The sequence below is a fragment of the Brachyhypopomus gauderio genome, chromosome 11, assembly GCF_052324685.1.
Source record: "Brachyhypopomus gauderio isolate BG-103 chromosome 11, BGAUD_0.2, whole genome shotgun sequence".
Classification (NCBI taxonomy): Eukaryota; Metazoa; Chordata; class Actinopteri; order Gymnotiformes; family Hypopomidae; genus Brachyhypopomus; species Brachyhypopomus gauderio.
The window spans coordinates 21,794,685-21,821,177 of NC_135221.1; the positions used below are offsets into that span (position 1 = coordinate 21,794,685).

A 26,493-nucleotide genomic window follows, 5' to 3' on the forward strand; every position below is an offset into this window, starting at 1 on the left:
AACTTGGGATCAATTGTGAGAATCAATTGTGAGAACATCTTTCTTTCTTATTGTAATAGAAACCCTAATTGAATAAGAGATTTATGATGTGTGTTCCACACACCACATATGCTGCAGGTTTAAAGAAATATTACCTTAAAATGCTGTTATTGCCAGCAGTGTATGAAAGTGAATAGGGACCCCAAATCTTGATTGCTCTGTAGAAAGTAAACTGGTCCACTGTGTTTTGGTCATTATTAGCACACCATGTTTTAAAGTCCTGGCAAAGCTTCACCACAGAGCCTGCAGATAAACACCTCACAGTGTGGTGTTTCAAGGTCACACCTCATGTTTGGATGTCTTGAGAGCTATATAGTGATTAATGGTCCAAAGGTTTGTACATGCTACCAAGCTAGGGGGGGTTGTTTATTAGAAAACTTCAGCAAATGCTTAGGTTTGAACGATGCTATTCAATAAAACTTGAAACAGAGCCAAATATCTTTTCAGCTGTTTGAGTAGCTGTGTATAAAATAGAATCCTCTTTCCAGGCAACATCTGGACAATGTCTTAAAAATTGTCAGGCTAAACTAATAATGGTGCATTATTAGTTAAGCATTAGTACCAGATATTGACTTAACCAGTATACATTTCTGTACATTGTTGTCACAAGTGATTTAACTCTGAAGGACAGCTGAATGCCTGCCAGTTGGGTCTAACAGGGCTAGTCCAGGTAAGTTGACTGCCAGTTGGGTCTAACAGGGCTAGTCCAGGTAAGTTGACTGCCAGTTGGGTCTAACGGCTAGTCCAGGTAAGTTGACTGCCAGTTGGGTCTAACGGGGCTAGTCCAGGTAAGTTGACTGCCAGTTGGGTCTAACGGCTAGTCCAGGTAAGTTGACTGAGGCTGTGGTTCTCCTGAGTGTTGAAAAGCCTTGTGAGTGCCGTGGTTCTCTGTCCTTATTAGTACATGCAGACTTTTGGACTCTAGTTTATAACCCTCAGACCAGACAGGAAAATGAAATGTGACCGAGAAAAGCACATAAAAACAGAACTACGTGGCTTTTATGTATCGAGGAATTTTCCTGGCGAGGAGCCACACACGCTAAATGGCGCTTTAACTATGACAGGATGCGAAAAACATCATCGGTGTGTCATCGATATGGGTGTATGACCACCCCATTATTCTGTAGTCAACAAACTGCGGACACTCACAGTACAATCTCAGTACTAGCTGTTAAATGAACGTGGGCTTTGTGTGTCTAAGGGCAGCGATGTAAGAACAGTTGACGTCAAGCAAGTGGCTGGAACTGCATTGGAGAAGTGTTGTAACTCACAGCATCAAGGACGCTGCCATGACGACAGGTGATCAGATTAACCGATGCATTTATGTCGCAGCTAACAACAAGTGAAAAGGGGTGGGAGAATGGCGGCAAAATATCTGTTTACTTCCTGAAACATACGCAATGGAATTACAGATTACCTAATACCATGAAAAAATTATTTGATTGTCTGAGGCCTTTAAGTGTACTAATTATGAGAGGAAAAACATACCTATGGCTGTATAAACAAACACATAATGAATTCTCTGCATAAAGTCTGCACCATACATAAACAAGAGCACAGAGGCTGGTCAGGTATTGACAGACTAAATTAGGAACTGCTAAGGTAGAGGTTTGTCTAAAATGATTAATCAAAATGAATATCTATTAAAATACACAAACCACGTTCATTTCGGGTAGACTAACATGGCTTCCATAAAGACATATTTTTGTTCAAAGGTTTTGTACAAAAGGTATAAATACAAAGTTGAAGCCAAAAGATCTATGTCCTAGGTATTGTACACTGTGTCTGTTTTGGCTCTAAACTGCAGCAGATTGGAAATGAAACGGTTACCATGAGGTTCAAATGTAGACTGTCAACTTAAATTCAGAAGCATTGGGTGAACAAAATAGGAATAATGGCACAGTTGTTCTATTTCAGAGAATTATGGGTAAACTGCTATTTCTTGGCAAATGGTAACAGCATTATTAGTTCCTGTACAAGGTAGTGAAGCAGTACAGATGACTGATCATGTGGCATTTGCAACTGCGGTCCGCTGCTTCATTTTAATGTGATGGAAATGCCAAAACAACAAAAATAGTGCCAATTACAGACACTGTGGTTCAGCATTAACATTGTATTCCAACACAGTTGTCATGACGAAAGGCCACAAATGGAAGTGCAAAAAAAAAAGGTTTTCTCTCAACCTGTTAGTTGAAAGAGGCAGCTGGTCTGATTTAGGAGTGACAGACCACATTCACTCCCCCTACACAAGCCCACCCACCCACCACAGGCTACTGGGTGTCAGATATTTTGTCTGAAAATCTCTAGATTCTCATTATGCCACCTGAATCTTATGTGAAAGTTATTTATGAGTCTTAGAAGTACGAGGGCTGGGCAATCTTTGAGAGGAGACTGCTACATTTTGCCCTGGTTTCTATTCTGGCCTTGTCTTGGGTAAGCCTTTGAAGTCACCACAGAGAGAAAAGATGAATAATAAGGTATCAGGGAGACTGTGCTCGTTGCTGAAGTAAAATGTGTGCTCCAGGGACACAAGAGTGATAATCTGGTTTAATGCATCTGTCTCTTCACATTTTAACTACACATATCTGCCACAAAGCAACATTAATCATCAAGACAAATTAATGCAATTCCCCAACTGACCTTTTTGGGAGGAAACAAAAATCTGATGAAATCAAGAAAGAAATTACATTTCTATCCTGATTCTGTGATCAAACACAGACAAACATGCAAGAGATTGTTTTTTCATTTCTGTTCGTCTATCTTGGTCACGAGTTAACTCTTAATGGTTATTTTAATTTTACAATGCATTTGTGAGATTAAACATGGTGAAATGTACTTGCAGTTTTATGAGTCATTTACAAATGAAAGTTCAGTTTAATCAGTTTAATCCATCACAAATTACAATGAACATTTGTCTTTTATTCATGCCTTAATGATACTTTGTCGCTAGCCTTGTATAACACAATGCCTTCACATGAACTTCAAATTTGAATGTCCTAAAATATCAAAATTATAGCCTAATTAGTTGTTTCACTTAACAACTACATACCTACCAATGTTCTTGTGAAATAATTACAACTCTGTGGCCAGAATTACAGATATAGAGGGAATTTAATGGAACAAATATCTGTTCTAAGAGCTATAAATATTTGTGCCTTAATGGTTTGTACAATTCTGTCCTTAAGATCTGAGGTAACAACTGCTGTGCAAAATGATGAAGTCCTGAGGGTGTACCTGATCTCTTCTCCTCCGTCTGTTCTCAGACGTTTTTTGTTTGTGTGTTTTCCAGGCATTCCACATATCACACCCTTTTCTATTCATTGTAATGTTTGGCAAGTTGCTAACACGATGGTTCACAGTAGCTGAACTTCTTTCACATGAAAGTGATATATACTGTCACCAAAAGGAACCTTAGTGTCACTAAATACTGAACTGACATTACAATTCAAATAAGATAAGCTTATACAACCATGATAAACAAAGTCTCAGCTTTCTCTAAATTGCATGATAGATTCTAGTTGATGTAAAAATGAAAAAAAAAACAACCTGTGTTGTGATGTAACACCTAACATTACTCCTTATGCTGTGGGAGATTGGAATACTGAATGCTTCACATCACTACCAATACATCCGACCAGACTTTCCATCAGATTTCAGGCGACTCATTAATCTTTTTGTTTTTGTGCCGTTCACTTGCTCCTGTTATGAGCTTAGTGCTTATCCTACTGACCTGCTTGGGCAACACGGCACGTTTCATTTCCCAGTAACACTATCTGCTGGTCAGAAGTACCGTAAATAAGACACAGAATGTATGTCTTGCTAAAATAGCTCACTAACTAAACTGTGGGGATTAATTCAGCTTCCTGCCATCTCCTTCAACAGCATGACCATCATCTTTGCTGACATGCAGTTTCATAGCTCTCCATCAGTTAAAGGAGATTCACTGTGTGGTTGAGATGGCTGTGGCACCAGCCTGCTGAGTTCTCAACGCTTTGGTCCCAAAACTCCAAACATGTTGCTTAACATTCCCTTGACTGAAAAGATATGTTTTTCCTGAAGAGATGGCCAACACCCCAGAAACCTTTAAACGATATCCAGCTGTTTGGCTGACAGATAAGATGAGTGCCGTCATGCAGTCTGGTGTCAAGTTGGGGATACAGGACGTCAGGGATACAGAAGTCATGGATACAGGAAGTCATGGATACAGGAAGCCCTCTTTCAAGCCCTTTCAGTTGGCCCTTTCGCCACTTTGGACAGCTGAACAGCAACAGCACAAAATAAGCTCAACAGTACAACACTATTTTACAAAGGCCAGAAATGCTTGAGATGGTTACACAAGAACCAGGAGGAGCTGGGAGGAGGTGGGTTAGCTTGAAGACGGGGCAGTCGGACAAAAGCACAAGGCATCATGGGTTTGGCTGAGGGAAAGAGTCTAGATGGAGATGTCTGGGGTGGTGATTTAGAAGCATCTACAGCTAGTGAGAAGGATGCCATGTTGGAGAGACGTGGGGAGGCCGGGAGACGTAGGAGCAGAGATCTGAGCTCACTCACGGTAGAACACATATTCCGTGTAGCTGGTCCAAATCTTGTCGTCCGTCTGGTCGTGGGCAAAGGCACACGTCCCCGTAGAGTTGCAGGCAACCATATGGAAGCCTGCATCGGCTAGCTTGTCGAATGCCTGCTCGAGAAACGTAAACTTCAGGTAGTACCGGGACGTGTAGCGCTCTGGCGGCCGGTCAGGATCACGACTCTCGTTCAGGGTATCTCCGAACACCTCTTTGGCAAGGGACGTCTTCCCGCACACCATGATCCGAGCCACGCGCCGGAACTTGGCGTCCGTTTGGCTGTCACGGCCCAGTGTGTAGGAGCCCCGGTAGCCGATCGTTATGAAACCAGAGCGCTTGCCGTCAACCCCGCCGGACCCGAGGCTGGAGCAGGCAGCAGCTGCCGCCCCCAGGGTGGCCAGGCTGCGGGTGGCATCTGTGCTGGGCGACGAGTCCTCAGGGTCACTCTGGCAGCCATCATCACCCAGAGAGTTCTGCTTGCTGATTTTCGGGGCCAGCAGCTTGACGAGCTCTGGGAGGATGAAGAACTCAGCCTCTCGCTGTAGTCTCCCTCGCTCTGGGAAATGCTCTGGTAAGACAAGCTTCTGGTCCCGCATGTAGTCCAGTATGTAACGGAATAAGAAGCCGTCTCGGTCGACAAAAAAACGGCCCTTTGTGTCACGAGCCAACCCCGCAGGGCTTTTCTGACTGAACATTTCCCATAAGAGGGAGTCTGGCACACTAGTGAGGGTAGAATAGCGTGTTATGTACACCTGTCCACCCACATTTAGTTCAATAATCTCTGGAAAGGGAAGCCCATCTGGAACACCACTACAATTATCTGGTAAAGCCATAACTTGAGAGGTATGAGCTGTTCTAAACCGACTCCTAAAGAAAAACTTCGCAAGCAATATGAAACCTGAGTCTCTCCTTTTCACTCTAAAAGCTAAATGCCTTAAAATGTCGCACTAAGACAAGTAAAGTATTATCAGAAGAGTTTTCTTCCAGCTACTAACAGGATGGAGACTTACAGAGGTTTTACGCACAACTGAAATCCTGAATGTATGTGCGGATGCCCCATAGCGCGCTGCTCCGCTTCAGAATCGCGGGTTTAATTCGAGTTAAAAGGTCCTTCACTGTGAAAAAGGGAAAATAGGACGTGCCGTCGGAAACGTCCTCTGTCCCTCTGTCAACCACTGACATGAAAATAAGAACAATTATCTTCAAACAGTTTCAGAAGTCCATTTTCTCGCTTTCATTGAGCTCCTTTTCGTTTAACTATGTCCATTGCGACGTTCTCCGAATATTATCCCGCTTAAATATTTTAAACGTAAATTTCATCTGTAGATAATTTAGCATAAAGGACGAGCATCATACTGACACTGTTTTGAGCAAAACACTTGAATTAATAGCTGAATTCCGTACAGCTAACCTATACCGTCCATAGCTGATCAGAGACTGAAGCGGTGTCTCTTCTCAGGAGTCCTGCTTTACTTCTCAAGCTCCGCGAAGCGCGACTACACCAACATCCATCCACTAACTCCACCTACACCCTCGTCACATCGCTCAGCCTCATGTTTGGTAGGATCCAGTTAATCGAGTCAGTTAAATAAATTAATTAATATGAAAATAAATAAAGCTTTGTAGTGACCATATAGCAGACAACGTTTTAAGACTTTCTCAATACAATACTCTGTGCATTCAAAAAACGTAATAGGCCTATATAAAATGTTGCTCAGTTTGCATACGAATCTGGAATTCCTGTACTTATATTTTAGCTGATGTCAGCAATTAAGGTTATTGCCGATTGAAACGAGTTTTAGTACTTAACTAGGCCTGCATAATAACCCTAATCCAATTCATACATTTCGAAGGCGTAACACTGTCCTCTAGTGGTCAAAGGAATGACAAACAATGTTTTCAAACGTGTTGTGAAAAGCGCTATTATACAAATATATATACCGTATATACAATATATATGGTCTGTGCTTAATGCAAATAAATATCAGTTTGTTGTGTTTTTCACGCTGAATCCAAATTAATAATAGCTTAAAAAATAAGTAATATATACCTAATGTACTATATTACTTGCCAACTGAATCGCCACCTCAATTAAAAGTCACACATGATAGAAAAATTACATAGTGTGAAAAGTACTGCAGTAACTCATGAAATCTCCAAAAAATGTGTGTTGTGATTAAAAACTATTACATTCAACAATAGTGTTAAGGTTCCAAAATGAGTAATGTGGAGTATATGGCATGTTTAATTTCATGTTTTATTTGATTATTTCCAATAACCTTTGGTTAAACCCTGAGTAATGAATCAGGTACGATTTATGACTGTATCCTTATGTATTCCTATATATTCTTGTATTCTTGTAAGGGTTTTATATCTTTTTTCTGTATCCTAAAGGAAAGGTACTCATGTTGATTATGATGAAAATTTACTGTGGTAAAGTTATGTGTTTGTACTGTGAAATAAGTACAAACAAGTGGGGAATGTGATAGAAATCAGAAATATAGACTTCAAAAACTGCTTCCCCAGAGAAGTGTTTAAGAACATGGTGTGCTACCGAAAGAGGAAGTTTGAGGTCATCCACTGGGTCAAGGAGACTAGACAGAGAGAAGGCGGGAGTGAGGACATGTTCCAGGCTGGTGACATGTTTCATGTTCCAGACGGACAGCAGGCCCAGCAAGAAACGTTCCCCTTAGATTGCAGAATTATTCTTACATTTGATGTTTAGCACACATGCATTCAATCATGCCATGTATTTACGAATACATCATCTGACTGTAATTGTGCTGATAATGTTTCACATGACCAACCAGCCCTAAAACTGTATAAAAGGGTTGGAGGTTTGAACAATAAACTAGAGTGATTTGGTAAAGTAACCAACGAGTGTGTGTGTTGCTTTCACTAATTATCACTCTCCGAGCTCGTATCTTTTCTTACAGAGAGACCCCGGTTGTTGTGACGGAGAATTTCCACGACAATACATTCAAGTTTAATTATTTTAATAAAACTGAGCGTTCCATTGACAATACATTGAGAGGATATTGAGCTTGAATTCACTTGCATACATAAAGGACCCATCTTGATAGGCTAGCTTAACAGAACTAAATAAAGGCCTATTCTATTACATGTGATGACATTAAACCACTGCCTGCAGATCACCGGTCCCAGCAATGCCTGCCACATATTTAAACAGAACAAGCTCAGCCAATCAACTAACTCAGACAGTAATAAAGCTTAACAGGACAATAGGGTGTGTTATATGAACAGAGCAACAGGACAGAAGACAGAACTATATCCAGAGTTAGCCAAGCATGTAATAATACTCTTTCTCTTTTGCTCTTTCTTATTAAATGTCTTTTGAAAAGCTTTGATAACAGTTTCCATCTGGGAATGACCGTGCAACTTCACTCTTCTGCATCCAAGTTAATGTTTAATAAAATTAATTAGAATTAGAATCAGAATCACTTTATTTCCTGATATTTGTCATGAATTTGCTTTGGCCTGAATTAAGTGACAGGGCAGAAACATAAGAATCCAGTGTTCAGAGATACATCTTCAAGATACAGGGGGAAATAGACACATGACACAATTAGAATTAGAATTTTGACATGTACGGTGTATAAAGTGTTTTTATAAAGATGTCACCTCAGTACTGATGTTTATGTGGGGTGCTATTGGACTAACGTTTTTTGGATGCATCAGTATTATTATTTGTCTGTTTTGATTTAAAGGGACGGTGGTGGTTCAGAAGGCATATGACACCAACAAATAAAAGTGTTTGGATGCCTGTTGGTCTTGGTTTTGAGTGCCTTAAAGAGTTTTCCATATGGGAACTTCTCAAATAAGTGACGATGGAATGGATCTGCAGATGTTCTGGAAAGTCCATGTACTGCTCAAGACTGGTGAAGCTCAGCATGAAATGGCAGGCTGCAGTTGATGAGTTTTTGGACGTGATAATACTCTGCAGTGTGCAGAGTCAAACCAAACAGCAATAGAAGAGAGGGGTAAGCTTTCAGTTAAGACTTTGTAAGATTTTAACAGAGTAGGTTCCCTTCAGAGTTCCTTGAGATGCTTTAAATAACACTGTTTTCATCTCATCTGACAGTGCAGGAAATATGCAGGGTTCTATTGCCCTGACAGTTGTTTACTTGAATATACAGGAATATACTTCCTGATGTCATTATTATCATGTCCAGAGTTTTGGTGGTTTTGACATCCAGGTTATGTGTTTTAATCCCAGGTTATGGGTTTTAATCCCAGGTTATGAGTTTTAATCCAAGCTCTGCCATGCAGCTCAGCTTGCCCACCCTTTCATCTCCAGGTGAGTTGTACAATGTCTAACCCTATAATCAGAGCTATAAGGTGCATTCTGGTGGTGCTGGGAAAGATGTTCACAGAAGATCAGAGAATGTACACATGTACACAGAAAATGATGAAGGTGGTGGCTGGGATTCTTTTCAGGTTTATGAGAGTCAGGCAGACAAATATCATTATGATCACTGATGCAAGTACAACAGATCTGCAATCATTGCACAAGAACAATAATGTTGAAGTAATGTTGTTCCTGGGACACTCTGGGACAAAGTTTGATTGAAAGTATCTGTGAAGAGGGTAGTTGGTCAGCATCAATCGTTCATTCAAAATGTACTTTACACCAGCTGCTGTCTCAAAGCAGCTTCACTGTTTTGGCCTGTGTCCAAGCCACAGTAGAACAAGCCAGAGGTGATGGTGGTGAGATGAAAAATCCTCAAAAGGGACGAAGTCTCAAAAAGGGTCAACACAGGACAGCGATGTGTTTTAGTGTTTCCAGTTTTATATTTTAAGTGCCTTAGCGCTGCTCGTAAAAGATATTGAGTCTTTCAGCATTGGGGGGTGGGACAGGAGTGGAGGTGGTAGTGCAGAGGAACAGCGGAACTTCTTGAGGGACAGCAGGACTTCTTGAGGGAGAGCGGGACTTCTTGAGGGACAGCGGGACTTCTTGAGGGACAGCAGGACTTCTTGAGGGACAGCAGGACTTCTTGAGGGACAGCGGGACTTCTTGAGGGACAGCAGGACTTCTTGAGGGACAGCGGGACTTCTTGAGGGACAGCGGGACTTCTTGAGGGACAGCAGGACTTCGTGAGGGACAGCGGGACTTCTTGAGGGTGTGATGCTGTGGCTGTAGTGTTATATTAATGTCACCTGGTTTCTTCTTTAATTGTTCAGTGTCTCAATTCCTTAGGGAGCCAAACCTTTATATTGTAGCGTCGGGCTATGGGAGGTACCGAAGAGTTACGGTAATACCCATGAGCCCTAGCGGCCTAGAAGTGTTATGTGTTATGTAAGTTTATGCCTTTGTGTTACGAGTTGCTGTTATCCTTCATATGTGCTGTTGGTGTTAGTTACCCTGGTCCATTTCATGTACTTGTGCCTTACCCGAGACCCCCTTCCACCCAGGTGTAATGTGATTGTCATAATGTTACCCCCCCGTGTGCAGGTGTGAAGGAGGCGGTTAGCCCCATGTGATTGCGCATGCGCGCATTGAGTTTTACTTCGTGGCATTAATAAAGCCAACTACAAAATTGAAATGGACCTGCCTACGACCTCTTTTCTCCACACCACGCCACATTTGGTGTCAGAAGTGGCTCTCCAAGCGGAGCTAGACCGCATTGATGGAGAGCTCGAACGGCTGCGAGTGGAGACGGGAGATGCTCGGCGATTCAACGGCGCCACGAGAAAACACAGGCTGCGTTTCGACGGGCCGAGCGACACGGAGACGCCGCTTTCCGGACGGCGGGGAGCGTCGTCGACGATGCCGGCGAGGGCAACGGAAGTAACCGTCGGGCGTGCGTGCGTGCCGACGCCAGAGACGACAGGCGCGGCAGCCGGCCCAGCGCGCCGGCTTAACCTGCCCAGCTACGACGGCGAGGCGGACTGGGCGGCGTTCGAGGCCCAGCTTGACGTGGTGGCCAGCTACGAGGGGTGGTCCGACACGGAGGCGGCGGCACAGCTGTGTTTGGCGCTCCGAGGTCCGGCGCTCAGGGTCCTTGTCGAACTCCCCGAGGAGTCCCGGCGGGTGCTCACTTCGCTGAAGACGGCGCTCAAGACCCGGTTCAGCCGGCAACCGAATGAGTCGGAGGCAAAACAGCGTTTGGCTGCTCGCCGACGCGGCCGGGGAGAGAGGCTCGGTGTGCTGGCGTCAGAGGTGGCCCTGCTGGTACGGCTGGCGTACCCAACATTCCCGCGCGAAGCCCAACAGCAGCTATCACTGGATTACTTTGTGGGCGCGCTAGAGCCGGCCGACCTACGGAGACACGTCCGCCTGACCAACCCCACCACCCTCGATGCCGCTGTGGACGAGGCGTCCAGAGCGGAGCCCATTCTCCTCAGCGACGATGGAGCCGGAGCCTCGCGGCGACCCCGATCCCGCGTTCAACCAGCGGACAGCCCGCTTTCATGCTGGAATTGCGGCGAACGCGGACACAAGGCCGCTGTTTGCAAAGCTACGGGAAACGAGCAGGGAGCCGCCCGATGAGGGACGCGGCGACTCCCAACCCCTCTGGTCTACCCTCAAGCTTCTCAAGAGTCGCCGGCCAGCGCGACATGCACATTCCGTGTAAGTTCGGCGATATTCATGTTTCTGCGCTGGTTGACACGGGGTCCTCGGTATCGCTTATACGGCCTGATTTACTTGCGGGCAGCGCGGGGGGGCTCGCTGACGTGACGCGTAGTCGGGGGGGGCTGACCACGGTTACGGGTGAGCGCCTTGAGCTGCTAGGGTACATCGAGGTCGAATTTGACTTTGGGCAGGGACCTTGCGTCCACATGTTTTGGGTCGGGGAGATCTCAGATTCGTGTATTCTCGGTAGCGATTTCCTGAAACAGACTAGGGCCATTATCGACTACGGGCGTGGGGTACTGGTGCTGAATGATCGGCCGGTTAATGTGTGCTGCGGGAGTGACACGACCCCGCGTTCGTGTTTAATGTCCAAGGAACAGGTGAGTTTGAACAAACCGTTGCCGTGCCTGGGGGACCCGATCCATGAGTTGTGGCTTAGGAGTAGCTCGGGGCTATCCATAACGCAAGGCGGGCTACTCCGTGACCTTCTAGAGCGCTACAGGGGATCATTCGCGGCGAACGAACGTGACTGTTCGAGGACGGGGTTCGCGAGCCACTCGATCGACACGGGGGACGCTAAGCCTGCCCGCCTGAGACCCCACCGCCTCCCTCTAGCTAAGCGTGCGGCGGCCGAGAGTCAGATTCGGGAGATGGCAGCGGCTGGCGTCATTGAACCGTCGAGCAGCTCGTGGTCCGCACCGGTAGTCCTGGCGAAGAAGAAGGACGGCTCATGGCGGTTCTGTGTTGACTACCGGCGCTTGAACGCGGTCACCAGGCTGGACTCCTACCCCATACCACGGGTGGATGACACGCTCGAACAACTAGCGGGCTCCGACTGGTTTAGTTCTCTGGACCTGCGTAGCGGGTACTGGCAGGTCCCCTTGGCGGACACGGCCAAGGAGAAAACTGCCTTCTCTATTGGTTCTGGCCTCTGGCAATTCACGGTCCTCCCTTTCGGACTATGTAACGCTCCGGCCACTTTTGAGCGCCTGATGGAGCGTGTCCTGTCTGGCGTCCCGAGCAGTACGTGCGTCGTTTATCTGGACGATGTTTTGGTCCATGCCGCGGGTTTCGAGTCAGCGCTGGCCAATTTAGAGCTAGTCTTGGGCCTCGTGAAGGAAGCGAATTTGTCTCTCAACCCGGCAAAGTGCAATCTCCTTCAGCGACGCGTAAATTTCCTCGGACACGTAGTGAGCAAGGAGGGTATAGCTACTGATCCCAGCAAGACGGCCGCGGTCCGGGAGTGGCCCACCCCTCGTACTGTACGACAAGTGCGTAGTTTCCTCGGACTCGCGTCGTACTACCGCCGCTTTGTAAAGGGCTTTGCAGATATTGCTGCCCCCCTTCACCGCTTGACGAGCGGCGGCGGTGTGAGGTTTAGCTGGTCTGACGACGCTGAACATGCGTTTTGTTCTCTGAAACAACGTTTGTGCAGTACGCCTGTCTTGGCTTACCCCTGCCCGGCCGAACGGTTCATCGTGGACACTGACGCAAGCGATCACGGTCTAGGTGCTGTACTGTCCCAGGTCCAGGGAGGTTCAGAACGGGTTATCGCGTACTTCAGCCGCCGCCTCGACAAGGCCGAGAGGAACTATTGTGTCACGCGACGCGAGCTGTTAGCCGTCGTTGAGGGGCTGCGCCACTTTAGGCCCTATGTGTACGGTGTGCCGTTCCTGCTGCGGACCGATCATGCATCACTCCAGTGGCTACTACGTTTCCGCGAGCCGGAGGGCCAATTAGCGAGGTGGCTAACCCGGCTACAGGAGTTTAACTTCGTGGTCGAACACAGGCCTGGTCACAACCACGGTAACGCCGACGCGCTGTCCCGACGCCCGTGCGCGTCACTCGACTGCAAATACTGCCAGCGGGCTGAAGACAGAGCGGTTGACATCGGTCTATGCGCGGCGGTTGGCCAGTTTACCCCTTCTCCCCCCGTGTTAAGCTGTGTGTCCGCCGCGGAGCTGACCGAAGCTCAGGGGGCTGATCTGGAGCTCGAGTGGGCACTGCGTGCGGTTGAGTCGGCCACCACTCCGGAGTGGGACACTGTGATGCGACTGGGCCCCGTGGCCAAGGCCCTGAAGTCTAACTGGGGCAACCTGAAAGTTGTTGGGGGTATGCTATGCCGGGTTTGGGAGGACCCGGGCACTGGGGGCCGTCTAACCCAAGCAGTGGTGCCACGGCAGCTGCGCAACGATGTCCTGCGGGCCGTACACGGTCTTCCCGGCTCAGGCCATTTTGGCATCACCAAAACTTTGGGCCGGTTGCGTCAGAAATTCTGGTGGCCTGGCTGCAGGATGGATGTCGAGCTGTATGTCCACTGCTGTGACGTGTGCGCTGCTAAGAAGGGACCGGCGAGGACCTCACATGCTCCCCTCCACCCCATGCAATCCGGCAGCCCTATGGAAAGAGTGGCAGTGGACGTGCTGGGGCCGTTCCCAGTGACTGAGTCGGGTAACCGCTACGTGCTCGTGGCCATGGACTACTTCACTAAATGGCCGGAGGCGTATGCGGTGCCCGACCAGAGTGCTACAACGACGGCTGAGACCCTGGTGGGGGAATTCTTCTGCCGTTTCGGCGTCCCAGAGGCACTACACAGCGACCAGGGTAGGAACTTTGAGTCTGAGGTCATGGGCGAGGTCTGCCGTTTGCTGGGGGTGCACAGGACGAGGACGACGCCCCTCCACCCGCAATGTGATGGTCTGGTTGAGCGATTCAACCGGACCCTGGCCGCTCAGCTGGCCATGGCTACCCGGGGGAACCAACGTGACTGGGACAAGCAGCTCCCTTTTGTCCTGTTGGCATGCCGCTCTGCCGTACAGGAGACCACTGGTTTCACGCCGGCCATGCTCATGTTCGGCCGTGAGCTACGTTCGCCGGTAGACCTGGCTTTCGGCGCACCTCCAGTGGACGACGGTGACACTTACCAAGGTCCTGTGTTTGTTTCCAGGCTACGGACGAGACTGCACGATGTCCACACGCTGGCCAGGGGCCGCCAGTCTGAGGCCGGGCTACGCCAGAAGCGTGCTTACGACATGCGCTGCTATGGCGAACCTCTGCTGGCGAACTCTGAGGTATGGCTGTACAACCCGCAGCGTAAAAAGGGACTGTGCCCCAAGCTGCAGTCTGCTTGGGTGGGCCCGTGCTCTGTGCTGTCTCGGCTGAGCGACGTGGTCTACCGGATACGTTGGGGCCGGCGGCGCCTCGTGGTACATCGCGACCGCCTTGCCCCGTACCGCCCAAGGGCTCAGGGCACTGGACGCTGCCGGGACTCTCCTGCCCCTGTTTCCCCCGTGGCCCCTCACACCATTTCCCCTGCGGCTGGATTGGCCAGGCCGCAACGTATGCGTAGGCTACCACGGCGCCTACAGGACTGTGTGCCCTGAAACGTGTGCCATGTCTATATGGACTGCTCATTGCTGAGTTCCCGACTGGTCAGATGCCATATTCTTGTTACGCATCTCCATGTTTTTGTTTTTTTTCATGATGCTGTGAGTTGAGCTGTTTATTGCCTTATGCATGTTGTACGAGTTATACTGTTCATGCATTTATGTCGTGTTTGATTCCGTTATGGAATTTTTAAATCCTTGTATTAGTTGCACGCTACTGTTTTGTACTGTGTGGTCGCCGGGACGGCTGACCCCTTGGGGGGGGGGCTGTGTAGCGTCGGGCTATGGGAGGTACCGAAGAGTTACGGTAATACCCATGAGCCCTAGCGGCCTAGAAGTGTTATGTGTTATGTAAGTTTATGCCTTTGTGTTACGAGTTGCTGTTATCCTTCATATGTGCTGTTGGTGTTAGTTACCCTGGTCCATTTCATGTACTTGTGCCTTACCCGAGACCCCCTTCCACCCAGGTGTAATGTGATTGTCATAATGTTACCCCCCCCCCCCCCCCCCCCCCGTGTGCATGTGTGAAGGAGGCGGTTAGCCCCATGTGATTGCGCATGCGCGCATTGAGTTTTACTTCGTGGCATTAATAAAGCCAACTACAAAATTGAAATGGACCTGCCTACGACCTCTTTTCTCCACACCACGCCACAATATTATTATTAGGGCTGTCAAATTAACATGTTAACTTCAATTAATTAATCATTGCTTGAAGTGTTAAAACCAGGGGTTTTATAAGAAGCATAATACCCATACATAAATAAATCAGGGTTGCCAACTCTCACGCATTGAGCGTGAGACACACGCATTTGACCGTCTTCACACGCTCACACGCCACACATCCGATTTCTCACGCCGAAAAAAAATCTAGTTTAATTATCTCTGATCCATATCTATGAGTTACTAGTTCGCTCTGGCGCCAACCACTGGCGATCGATCTCGATATAATACTTAATTTGTGTCCATTTTACAGGCCGCCCGTCAACAATTAACGTTCGCCACCCCCTCCAGGTTCAAATCTCACTCCAAGCGATCTTGAAAAGTTGGCAACCCTGCACATGGGTCAAAAAAGACACTATCATCCAAGTGTGTTATAAAGTAACATAATACTATAATAACTAGCTTTAAGTAGTTACTTTAGTAGTAAGTGGAGCCAAACATTTATTTAGTATTTGCAACATATTTGTCATTTTGTCACACACGTCAGGTTTTCAAAGTGACGACCCAAATGCAGACACCATAAGCAGAGGGAGTTTGAACTAAGCATCTTTAACATAACGAATAAAGGGTATAGGCAAGTGTGTTTTTGTGCTATGTCAGTTGATGTTACTTTCTTTTTACCGTAAGAGTTTTCGTACTCTGCATTTTCCTGCTTACACCCACTGAACGTGGCAATCACGAGTCAGAATCACAAGACATATTGGGATCCATATATCTTGTGATATACACAGGAAAACAGGCTAGAGAATAATGCTCAGCATACAAACACAGAGAAATGGCAATACTTTGCAAGGTGAAGATGATCAAGGAAGAGTATATACAGACAGGGCATTTAGTAAAAAAATGAAAACAGTTGTGGAGAAACCTTTGCAACCCTAAAATTGAGGGGAGGAGGACCTCTGGAGGCGGGAAGGGGAGCTGCAGGTGTTCACAATACACACTTTGACAAGCTAGACAGGTATTTTAGTAAACTAGACAGGTATTTTAATCTCCACCAAATTTCTCATTAATTTCCGTGATTGAATATGGTGACGGATTAAATCTGGTGACTTGAAGAATCCTGTTCACCACTGTAAACGACACACACTATAATTTGCCCAGCTACATTTTGTGTATTATGCATTGATGTGCATATATAGCACACTTGTAATATAGTAATATAATTAGCCCAGCTACATTTTATACTTATATTTTATGTTGCACATGTGTAGGACATTTGTACTTATTTAAAAACTAGTTATTTAAAAATGTTTATTAAAAAAATATATATTTCCACCAGGGAAATTATAGTAATGTAACGATCTGCGTAGCGCAGAACAGGGAGGCGGACACAAACGCTGAGGAGAGCGAGAGATTTATTCAAGATTTATTATAGTGGTCGAAGGGCCCTCGGCCTACTAAAGGAGGGGAGGGGGGTTACAGGTCCTGGGAATACCTGAGGACGGAGATGTACACAATGGATGGACATGTTAATTATTATTCTTGTCTTAGTGCACTAAATGTAAAATGTTATGTATATATTGTGTATTACTGCAGTAATGTAATGTATGTACGTTATGTTTGTGTTTATAGGTAACCCCTGCTAGTGGTAATGGTGTGCCCCAGCTTAATTAAGGGGAGGGGCTACTAGTATAAGAGGGGCTTCCTCTCAGAGGCTAGGGGAGGTAGATGTTGGTGGTTAATGTTGGTTATTGGGGCTAGATTGACTGCTGTTTGCCAGTGTTTGCTTAAAGTACTGCTTATAAGCCTTTGCGGGCTTGAGTACTTTTTATATGTTTGTTTTCCTTTTATACAGTTTTTCTTTGCTAGTATCAGTAATTTACTCCTTTGCTGGAATCCACCATTAAAACATCTGGAACTGGAACTCCTGTGCCCATATTCATCTCACTCTCTGTAGTGAACCCACCTCAATATGCATCCACTCCTAGTACCACGCTCACAATTACACAAACCTCAAAAGATGAAAGAGTGTTAGGGGAAAGAGAAGAAGGGGCAGATGTAAAATGCTCCAGGTGGGTGATCAGTCCATGTGATGTTCTGCCTCTGTGTCCCAATAGAACAACATCTAGTCCTCATGTGATTATGGGAATAACTTCAGCATCTGAAAAACACACATGCAAACAAAAATATTAAATTACATGGAAAAATAAAACGCATGCCACACAGTCAAATCATGAATTTATATAAGAATCAATGAATGTGTAGGTGTTTAAAAGCCTGGAGGTGGACGTTGAGGTGGTGGTCTTGGTGGACTGGTGGAAAAAACAGCTGGGTTCGGTGTCTCCAGGGTCTGGGTGTGACTAGATTCGGATGATTTGAAAATGTCATCCGAACCGATGGAGACACCCTTAAACCAAGTGGACACCTGTGTTTGCTACAACACACACACAGTAAAAATGCCTTTAGATATCATTTTCTAAAAACCTCACCACAAATAAGTCTAAATGCAATCAGAAAGGAGGAAACACTGACCAGAAAAATATTCTGCACCGATGTCGTTGTTGAACAGGTGCGCAGGTAAATGTTTGCCTCCGTGATGCTGGTTCCCCTCCGCTGAATTAACAGAGCAGGCCCGTAGCCAGCATTGTGATGGGGGGGGATCTTTTTCCCCCAAAAGTGGACTTAATTTGGCTCTCTACTCCAATGCCCCCTAAATACACGAGCACACTTCAAACCTTTTAATTTACACATATTTTATTCATTATAAGCATGGTTGCCAACTTTTCAAAATCACTAGGACTGAGATTTGATTTGGGGGCGAGGGGGGGTGTGTGTGTGTCAAACGTTGACCGGGGGGGGGGGGGGGGGGGGGTGTTATGTCTTATATGTTTCCTTATATGTTGCGCCTAAAGAGATCGATCGCCAGTGGTTGGCGCCAGAGCGAACTAGTAACTCATTGAATCATAGATGTAGATCGGAGATAAATAAACTAGATTTTTTCAGCATGAGAAATGGGATTTATGGCGTGTGAAGACAGTCAAATGCAAGTGTCTCACGCTCATTGCGTGAGAGTTGGCAACACTGTTATAAGTATGTTGTGAGTCTGTTGTTGCTGTCCTTATTTGTTTGTCTGTATATCCACCGGAGATTAACAATTCATTCGTTGAATAGCCTACCTATCTTGAGGGGGCATGTGTGTACGGGGGAGATTGAACGAACCCTCCGATCCCCCCTGGCTACGGGCCTGCAGAGGACATGTTGATGAGTGTAATTCAGAATGGGACAGGCTAGTTGAAGATGCTTATAGTCAAGACTCTTCGTTACCTTGATGCAGGCCACAGCACTAGCGCTAGCAAAGTGGTGGAGGGTAAGCTACAAATACAAAGAAAAGATTAGGTTGAAGGGACGTTGAAAGTAGCATGTCCATTTTTACTGAAATTGTGAACCTGTTCCCATGACTCACCTCTGCATCTATCCAGTAGAACTCATTGTTGAGCACCCACCAGTGCTCACTCTCCAGCCCACAGTAGATGGACTTGTGCTGAAGCTTCACCTCCACCACCTGCAGTCATGCAGAAAAAAAACTTTACCACTGAAATGGACAAAGCCCTTATAAACCCTCAGGTAACAAAATATTTATTTGTGCCTGTGATACACATTAAAAGGTGTATCACAGGTGTAGCTGAAGGAACCATTCGTGAGAAGGTGAAGGCAAACATCTGATGTGCTCTGTGCAACCCTTCGTGAGTCTGTATAAGCCTCAACTGTGGAGAAAACCAAAACTGGGCACTAGTCGTTTTAATGCCAGACACACTTTACAGACCGACATACAGTAGCTTTGCTGACAGATCCCGCATCTCCTACACTATAAAGAAAATTTCCACTAGCAAAAAAACGAAGAGCGATGTATAACAATCTGGAGAGAATTTAGGGCTGATCCGCGATGTGTAATATTTGAAATTTGACGCTTAATAATGTTATTGATGTAAGTAATGGATTGTGGTGAAAAACGATAACGTTCATTAAAAAATAATTCGAAAATGATAGTAGGCCTCTATTCGGGGTTTTATAAGGCGTTCCTGACGAAGAGCTCGGCGAATAAACTGAGCTTCAATATCCACATGATCCTCGAGGAAAGGACACGTCATGATGACGTGTTTGTAACGCTGGTTCAGGTCCAAGTTAACCTGCCAGCGAGCAGATTAGCTTCAGAGCATAAGTTGCTATAGTAACTGACTGAGGTTCTCTTTAAGCTTGCTTTCTGGAACGGAAAACCTTGAGTTTCCGTGAACTCTGAGTTAACTTACCCGGTTTTCTCGCTTAACCCGCTTCTTGGAATACCCCCAGGTCTAATCTGAGTGGTGTGAAACACACATGGCATCAGATAAAAATGAAGTATAAGAATATAGTACAAAGTGGTATGGCTGTACATAACTATATCTTATTCTTAAAATATATTCTAAAATATATTTATTTACAAGAAAAATGAAATAATGAAACATAACAGTGAATTTGACTGTAATGTATATTAAAAGGTTACAGGGTGGATGATGGGGTGGGGTGGGTGGTGGTGCATGATTTAATGTGGAAAGCAGTGATTGCAGATGGAGTCTCTGACAACTCCACCATCTCTGTTGTCACCCACATGCATGTAAGGTTCCTCATCTGTGGGCATGTCAAAGATGGTAGGCTGTTGCTCTTCCTGGATGGTTGCAATGTTGTGTAATACCACATATGCCATTATTATGTGGCACACCCTATCAGGGGTTACTCTGAGCCCCTTCAGGCACTGGAACCTGGCCTCGAGGATTCCTAGGGTCACTTAAATTCTTGCCCTGGTTTTGCTGTGGGCCTGATTGTAGCGGGACTGTGGTCCAGGTGCAGGATCTGAATAGGGAGTCATAAGGTAGGCCTATAGGACAGGCAGGGATACCCTCTGTCTCCATGAAGGAGGCCGTCATAGTGTCCTATAATCACACTAGGGTTTGCAATGATTTAACTATTACACTGCATTACACTGATTTAACTATTACACTGCACTACCTCAGGCCTACTCTATTCAGATTTGTTGTACAGTGTGGAATCATACACGGATCCTGGCCATCTGGCTTCAACATTTGTGATGAGGTGGGAAGCATCACATATGATCTTGATGGGGAGAACGGTCAGTTCAATTCAATTCAACTTTATTATCATTATGCAGAAACAGGGTTGTACAGCACAATGAAAACACTTTTAGGCTAGGCCTCAGTGCAATTACATACTACAAAATATCACAGCAGCAATTACATACAACATAGTGCAGGACAACATAGTGCAAGACGGTCATGGTGCAAGCCAGGCAATAGACATTAAATAAGCAAGGTAAAAAAATGTAAAATAGATAACAGTATAAGGTATGAAATATAAAAATATAAGTACAGTATGTACAGTGTGTGTGAGTGGGTGTGAGGTAGGTAAATGGGACAGGGATAAAGTGCATGGTGCATGGTGCCAAAGGGCTGGTGGACTGGTCTCTGGACTGGTGGCAAATCTGAGATATAGTCAGGGGGAGGTAAGTCTATATATGTCCAGTTTGAGGGAAAGTGGCTGGTGGCAATAGCTACGTTAGTTTTGTTACCATTAAAGATAAGTAGCCTACATTATTCATTAAGTATTATAAAGGTTAGTACCTGTACATTAATGTTATGGATGGATTTTCTGTTTATGTAATCGCCTTCATGTTCTAATGGTGCTGGAATAGGTAGCATATGTAGGTTCTATCAATGCAGCCAACCACTCGGAAATCTTTAAAATGTAAATGGAATTAAGTTTGTTATATACTGCTTCTCCTTTGCTTAATTTCTTTATTGTCCGTGTGAATTAAAGACAAACCAACGATGCTGTGGAATTCCTCTTTGATGTCCATAACTGGCTTATGCCCAGGAAACACCATAAAAAAACCATAGCAAAAAACGAAGAGCGATGTATAACAATCTGGAGAGAATTTAGGGCTGATCCGCGATGTGTAATATTTGAAATATGACGCTTAATAATTTTATTGATGTAAGTATTGGATTGTGCTGAAAAACGATAACGTTCATTAAAAAATAATCCGAAAATGATAGGCCTATGTCTATTCGGGGTTTTATAAGGCGTTCCCGACGAAGAGCTCGGCGAATAAACTGAGCTTCAATATCCACATGATCCACGAGAAAAGGACACGTCATGATGACGTGTTTGTAACTCTGGTTCAGGTCCAAGTTAACCTGCCAGCGAGCAGGTTAGCTTCAGAGCGTAAGTTGTTATAGTAACTGACTCAGGTTCTCTTTAAGCTTGGTTTCTGGAACGGAAAAGCTCGAGTTTCCGTGAGTTCTTAGTTAACTTACCCGGTTTTCTCGTTTAACCCGCTTCTTGGAATACCCCCCAGATCTCAACCCCATTGAGCTGTTGTGGGAACAGCTTGACCGTATGGTATGAAAAAAATGCCCATCAACCCCATCAAACTTGTGGGAGCGGCTTCTGGAAGCATGGGGTGAAATTTCTCCAGATTACCTCAGCAAATTATCAGCTAGAATGTCAAAGGTCTGCAATGCTGTAATTGCTGCTAAGGGAGCAATGTCTCCCTTAGCAGCAATGAACTTGTCAATGTCTGGACTATATTTCTATTCATTTTGCAACTCATTTGATAAATAAACATATGAGATTTCAGGAAAAACACAAAATTGTCTAGGTGACCCCAAACTTTTGAACGGTAGTGTATATCATAGATGTTTATTTTTTACCTGGAAGAACTCCTGATTATAAAACTGATAACGTTACATCACTTTGTTTCAGTGGCAGTCTGGAACTTCTAGACAGAAGACTATAGATTATAGTTTAGTGCCAAGTAGACACTTTTGCATTTTTCTCCAGTCACAGATCGTCAGGGTTGTATACAGAAATGCTCTTATCTTAGACAGCATTCACACTCTATCTACTTTCCCATAGCAGCTCTACTATGTATGAATGGAGAACAGGTGTGAAGCTTAATATTGAAGGGAGGAGGAACAAGGTATATGATGCAGGGGACTCTGGGAATTGCAGTCTACATGGTCCTGCTGTATGACAGCTATACTTTATGTCACGGTGAGGCGGCCCCCTACCGGCCGCCTCCGTCCACAGCGGCTGTTGTTGTTGTTGTCTGGTGACGTCATGTGTGTCCCTCAGGTGGGCGGAGCCCGTGATCCGTCTCACCTGAGGGTCGTTTGTTTGCCTATATATGTCTTGTCTTTGTACCAGTTGACCGCTGGTCATTATATCCTTAATTTGGAGATATTGCACGGGTTTTAGGTTTGCACACTTTCTATTAAACCATCCTTTTTCCCTGAGACTTGGCGTGATCGCTTCCTTTTAGTTGCTCACCCCTGCCCGTCACAGAATGACCAGCCACCCTTCGGAAGCCGCCGAGTCTCTTTTTCTTTCCCCTTCGTTCGTAGTCATGTCTCGTGGTAAGTGTTTGTCTGCGTGGTGTTTTGTTTGAAGAGCTCCGCCGTGCTTTTGTGTTTTGTGTGTGTGTGTGTGTAGCACGGCGAGGACCAGGGCAGTCTGCCCTGAGACAGCTCTTCGTGTCCGTTGTATGTTGCGGGAGTTCCGCCGTGCGCTTGTGTGTGTGTGTGGCACGCGAGGACCAGGGTGTCTGCCTGGGTAGACTCTCGTGTGTGTTATGAATGTGTGTACATGTCGACGGACGTGTGGACCAGTGTGCGTGCTTGTTATGTTCTATGTTGAATGTTTTATGTGTGACGCGGTTGCCGCTCGTCACTGTCGCCTCGCTCCCCGTGTGTCGTGCGTTTAATGTGGGGAGCTACTGCGGCTCTGAGCGGCGCGCGTCACTGTGTGTTTGTATAAGCGTATAAGCAGAGCGCGCATGTGATGGGTTCCGTCTGTCTGTTTGTACACCGTTTTTTGTTTGTCTAGTATTTGCGTGTGTGTTTTGTCCTAGCGTGTTGTCAACTGTTACATGTAATTCCACGCATGCTCCTCCCCTTAAATGTGTGTTTGGGGGGGGACCGGCTGTGGTCCCGTGCCACTGGGTATGGCACGGAGGGCGTCTGAGGCGCGTTTGTGTTTTATGTTGGTGTGTGTGTGTGTGTGTGTGTGTTTCTGTGCAGGTGCTTCCCCTTGGCGATGTTGTGGTGTTCCTGGACCTTGTGGGGGTCTCCACCTGGCAGGAGCCCCCTTGTGTTGTGGGGTGACCGGAGCCTGGTCAGGAAGAGCCCCTCCCTAGAGGGATGGGGCCCGCGGATGTTTGGGGACCATGGGGCTCCGGTCTGAGAAGCTCCTGCTGGAGATGGAGATCCTCCCTCCTGCCCGGGGTGACCAGGAGGCCCTTGGGGCTGCTCCCTAGCCCGCGTCGGGGGTGCTCTGGGCCTTGGTCTCTGGCGCTCCTGGGTTGGGTGGAGGAGTCCACCGTGCGATGAGGGGCCCCAGGAGGGGTTGGCTCCCCAGGAGGCTGGGGTGACCCCTAGCCAGGGGCCGGGGTAAGCTCTGGGAGGAGGTAGGTCCAGGAGGAGAAGTAGCCACGCCTCGGGGAGGTAACCTGCACCCACACACACACTAAGGACGACAAAGGAGTCGTAGCTCCTCGTCCGCACACCCTTGGGGCTCTCTGGCTAAACGCCGGTTAGGGCGTGAGGGCCCTGTGACCGACTGGGGCGTGGTTTTGTGTTGTTAACGGCCCGGTCGGTCCAGGGTCCCGCCCGGGGAGGTGAGCTGCCTAATGTTTTGTGTTTTATGTTCCAGCTCCTGGACGGCAGGAGGTGTGTTCCTGCCTGTCTCTGCCTTTCTGCCTCTTCATGTTTTGTGTGCAGCCGCTGTGTGCCACACACCCAGTGGAGGGGAGTGCGGCTTGGTGGGGGGGTCTGTCACGGTGAGGCGGCCCCCTACCAGCCGCCTCCGTCCACAGCGGCTGTTGTTGTTGTTGTCTGGTGACGTAATGTGCGTCCCTCAGGTGGGCGGAGCCCGTGATCCGTCTCACCTGAGGGTCGTTTGTTTGCCTATATATGTCTTGTCTTTGTACCAGTTGACCGCTGGTCATTATATCCTTAATTTGGAGATATTGCATGGGTTTTAGGTTTGCACACTTTCTATTAAACCATCCTTTTTCCCTGAGACTTGGCGTGATCGCTTCCTTTTAGTTGCTCACCCCTGCCCGTCACACTTTAGTTAGTGTTGCATGTAAAATGACATTTTGAAACTATCTGTCTTTCAAGCTTGTGTCCTGAATCTTTTAGGTCCAATTGATCCATATTCATCTAATATGAAAAATAGTACATTTACATACTATAGGAAAGGAAACTGGAAATTGCTTAAGGTTATATAAATCCATGTTTTTGAGGTCCACTAGAGGCTGATGAAAAAATCATGATTATATTACATTTCAAGTCTGTGTTTCAGAGGCAGTCTGGGCCTTGCTAGACTGAAGACCAGAAATAATAATTTAGTGCCAAGTAGACACTTCTGCTCTAATTTGGGTTCACACCCATCTGCTTTCCCAGAAGTGCTCTATGATTTTACAGAAGAGGGCTTCTAGGCCCAATTTATTCATATTCATCTCAGGCAACCTTCTCATCCTGGATCAACACTGAAATGAAGGTGTCAGAGCGTTCTGGGTTCCCTGGGTTACCGTCTGGGTTTGGATACTCCGCTTACTCCCTCTCCATGCTGCAGGACACAGCAGGAATTGATCACTCGGGAGAAGGCGCGTGAGGCAGCAGGCTCTCCACCATGCCAAGGGAATCCAACAGCAGTTGCGGGAGCGAGAGACGCAGGCCATCGTCCTGCAGAGGGAGCGCTTCCGGGAGGTGCAGAGAATGAACGAAGAAACTCGCACATGCAGAGCTCGTCTGGTTGACATGAGAGACAAAAAGCTGAAGTGAGTCACACAAAAGCAATCGAAGACGAGTTTCTTAATTGGCACGTTGTCTTCATTCATGAAAAGCACATGAGCATTTTAACCCAGTTCCTGTTTGAGGAAGAGTGTAGCATGATAACATCAGTGTCATTCATGAGATCATTTCCTTTAATGACAGAACTGCTAGATTTTATAATTGTCAGCAGAATCATGCAAGATAAGCAATGACACAACATCTTCGTTTTCCCTCACAGGTTAAACCCACTTTTATGTCACTCCTCCCCATTTCATTCCCCCCTTGACCCCCTCTCAGTCTCATGATATAACAGGGGATCACATTGTGATTACGAGTTAAAAATCTCCCTTTTTCTTTTCTTAAAAAATTTTAACAAAAACTTTATATAGAGTTTATCTATATACTGCATATTATAATAATAACTGCACATGTTAAAAACAACTAATAATGCGTTACAAAATAACTTTGTAAACAAAGTTCTTTGATTTTCCTAGCTTATATGAGCTCTTTAATGTTGCTTAATTCTAACCTGAGTCTCTTTTCTGTGACCTGCTTAAGTGCATCAAGCAGGGAATGCTTCTCAGTCACACAGAACAATGGAAGAGTGTTCAGACTAGGGTCACCAGTGGTGATTTTAGAAAAGTGTTGCCAGGAAGACTTCACTGTCTATTCCATCTGACATGACTAGAGTCATCTTATCACCCTAAACCAGCAGACTTCTGTGTGTCTGCTCATGATTTTTACTGCATATCTGGACACATCCTTAAATTTTGATTCCAGAGTGAAACTGTACTACCCATGAGAAAAAATGCCAAAATATGTGGGGTTTTTTATTCTTGTGGAGTTTCCACATTTTCCAAATGTGCAAAAAACTAAAATCTATAATAATAATAATAATAATAATAATAATAATAATAATAAATGAAAATATGCATGTACTTTACAACATGCACACAAACAGCTGTGATTGATTCCCAAATGATACAGCAAGTACAGGAAGTATGTATTTTCAAGGGAATTTACTATGAAATGTTGATTATGGTTAACAGAAAATGTTTTGCGATCTCAGGTCAGCTGGGCTTCCTGACAAATACTGCAATGAAGTGGACATAAAGGTTATGCCTTACCCACCTTGGCGCACTAAATGTTAGATTCTTGTATGCCCCCACATATATATACATAAAACCCATGAAGCATGTCTTGTACGCAATGTAAGCAAATAAAAATCTTTAAAGCAAACTGCAGGTTATTGAGTAATTGGGTGTTCTGTTATGAGCTCTGAGATTTTGTTAATAGACACATACCGGACCCTTCAAAATATCATTAGAAGGGGCACGTAGGCATAGGCAGGAGAAAGC

General features: G+C 45.9%; 1 protein-coding gene and 1 long non-coding RNA gene across 2 annotated transcripts; one reads left to right on the forward strand and one right to left on the reverse strand.

Moving 5' to 3' along the window:
- Positions 1 to 2,568: 2,568 nt before the first annotated feature.
- kctd12b (potassium channel tetramerisation domain containing 12b) lies at positions 2,569 to 6,104 on the reverse strand. Its single transcript, XM_077022727.1, has one exon. The coding sequence runs from the start codon at positions 5,435 to 5,437 to the stop codon at positions 4,583 to 4,585; it is 855 nt and encodes a 284-aa protein (XP_076878842.1). The 5' UTR covers positions 5,438 to 6,104; the 3' UTR covers positions 2,569 to 4,582.
- A 14,592-nt stretch (positions 6,105 to 20,696) lies between these two features.
- LOC143527485 (uncharacterized) lies at positions 20,697 to 26,293 on the forward strand. The gene is made up of 3 exons (XR_013134139.1): positions 20,697 to 20,799; positions 24,936 to 25,140; positions 26,205 to 26,293. It is a non-coding gene; the product is annotated as an uncharacterized LOC143527485 (long non-coding RNA).
- The last annotated feature ends 200 nt before the right edge of the window (positions 26,294 to 26,493 follow it).

Bases quoted from the DNA above. Each gene is read 5' to 3' on its own strand.
- kctd12b (XM_077022727.1), bottom strand. From the start codon at position 5,437: ATGGCTTTACCAGATAATTGTAGTGGTGTTCCAGATGGGCTTCCCTTT.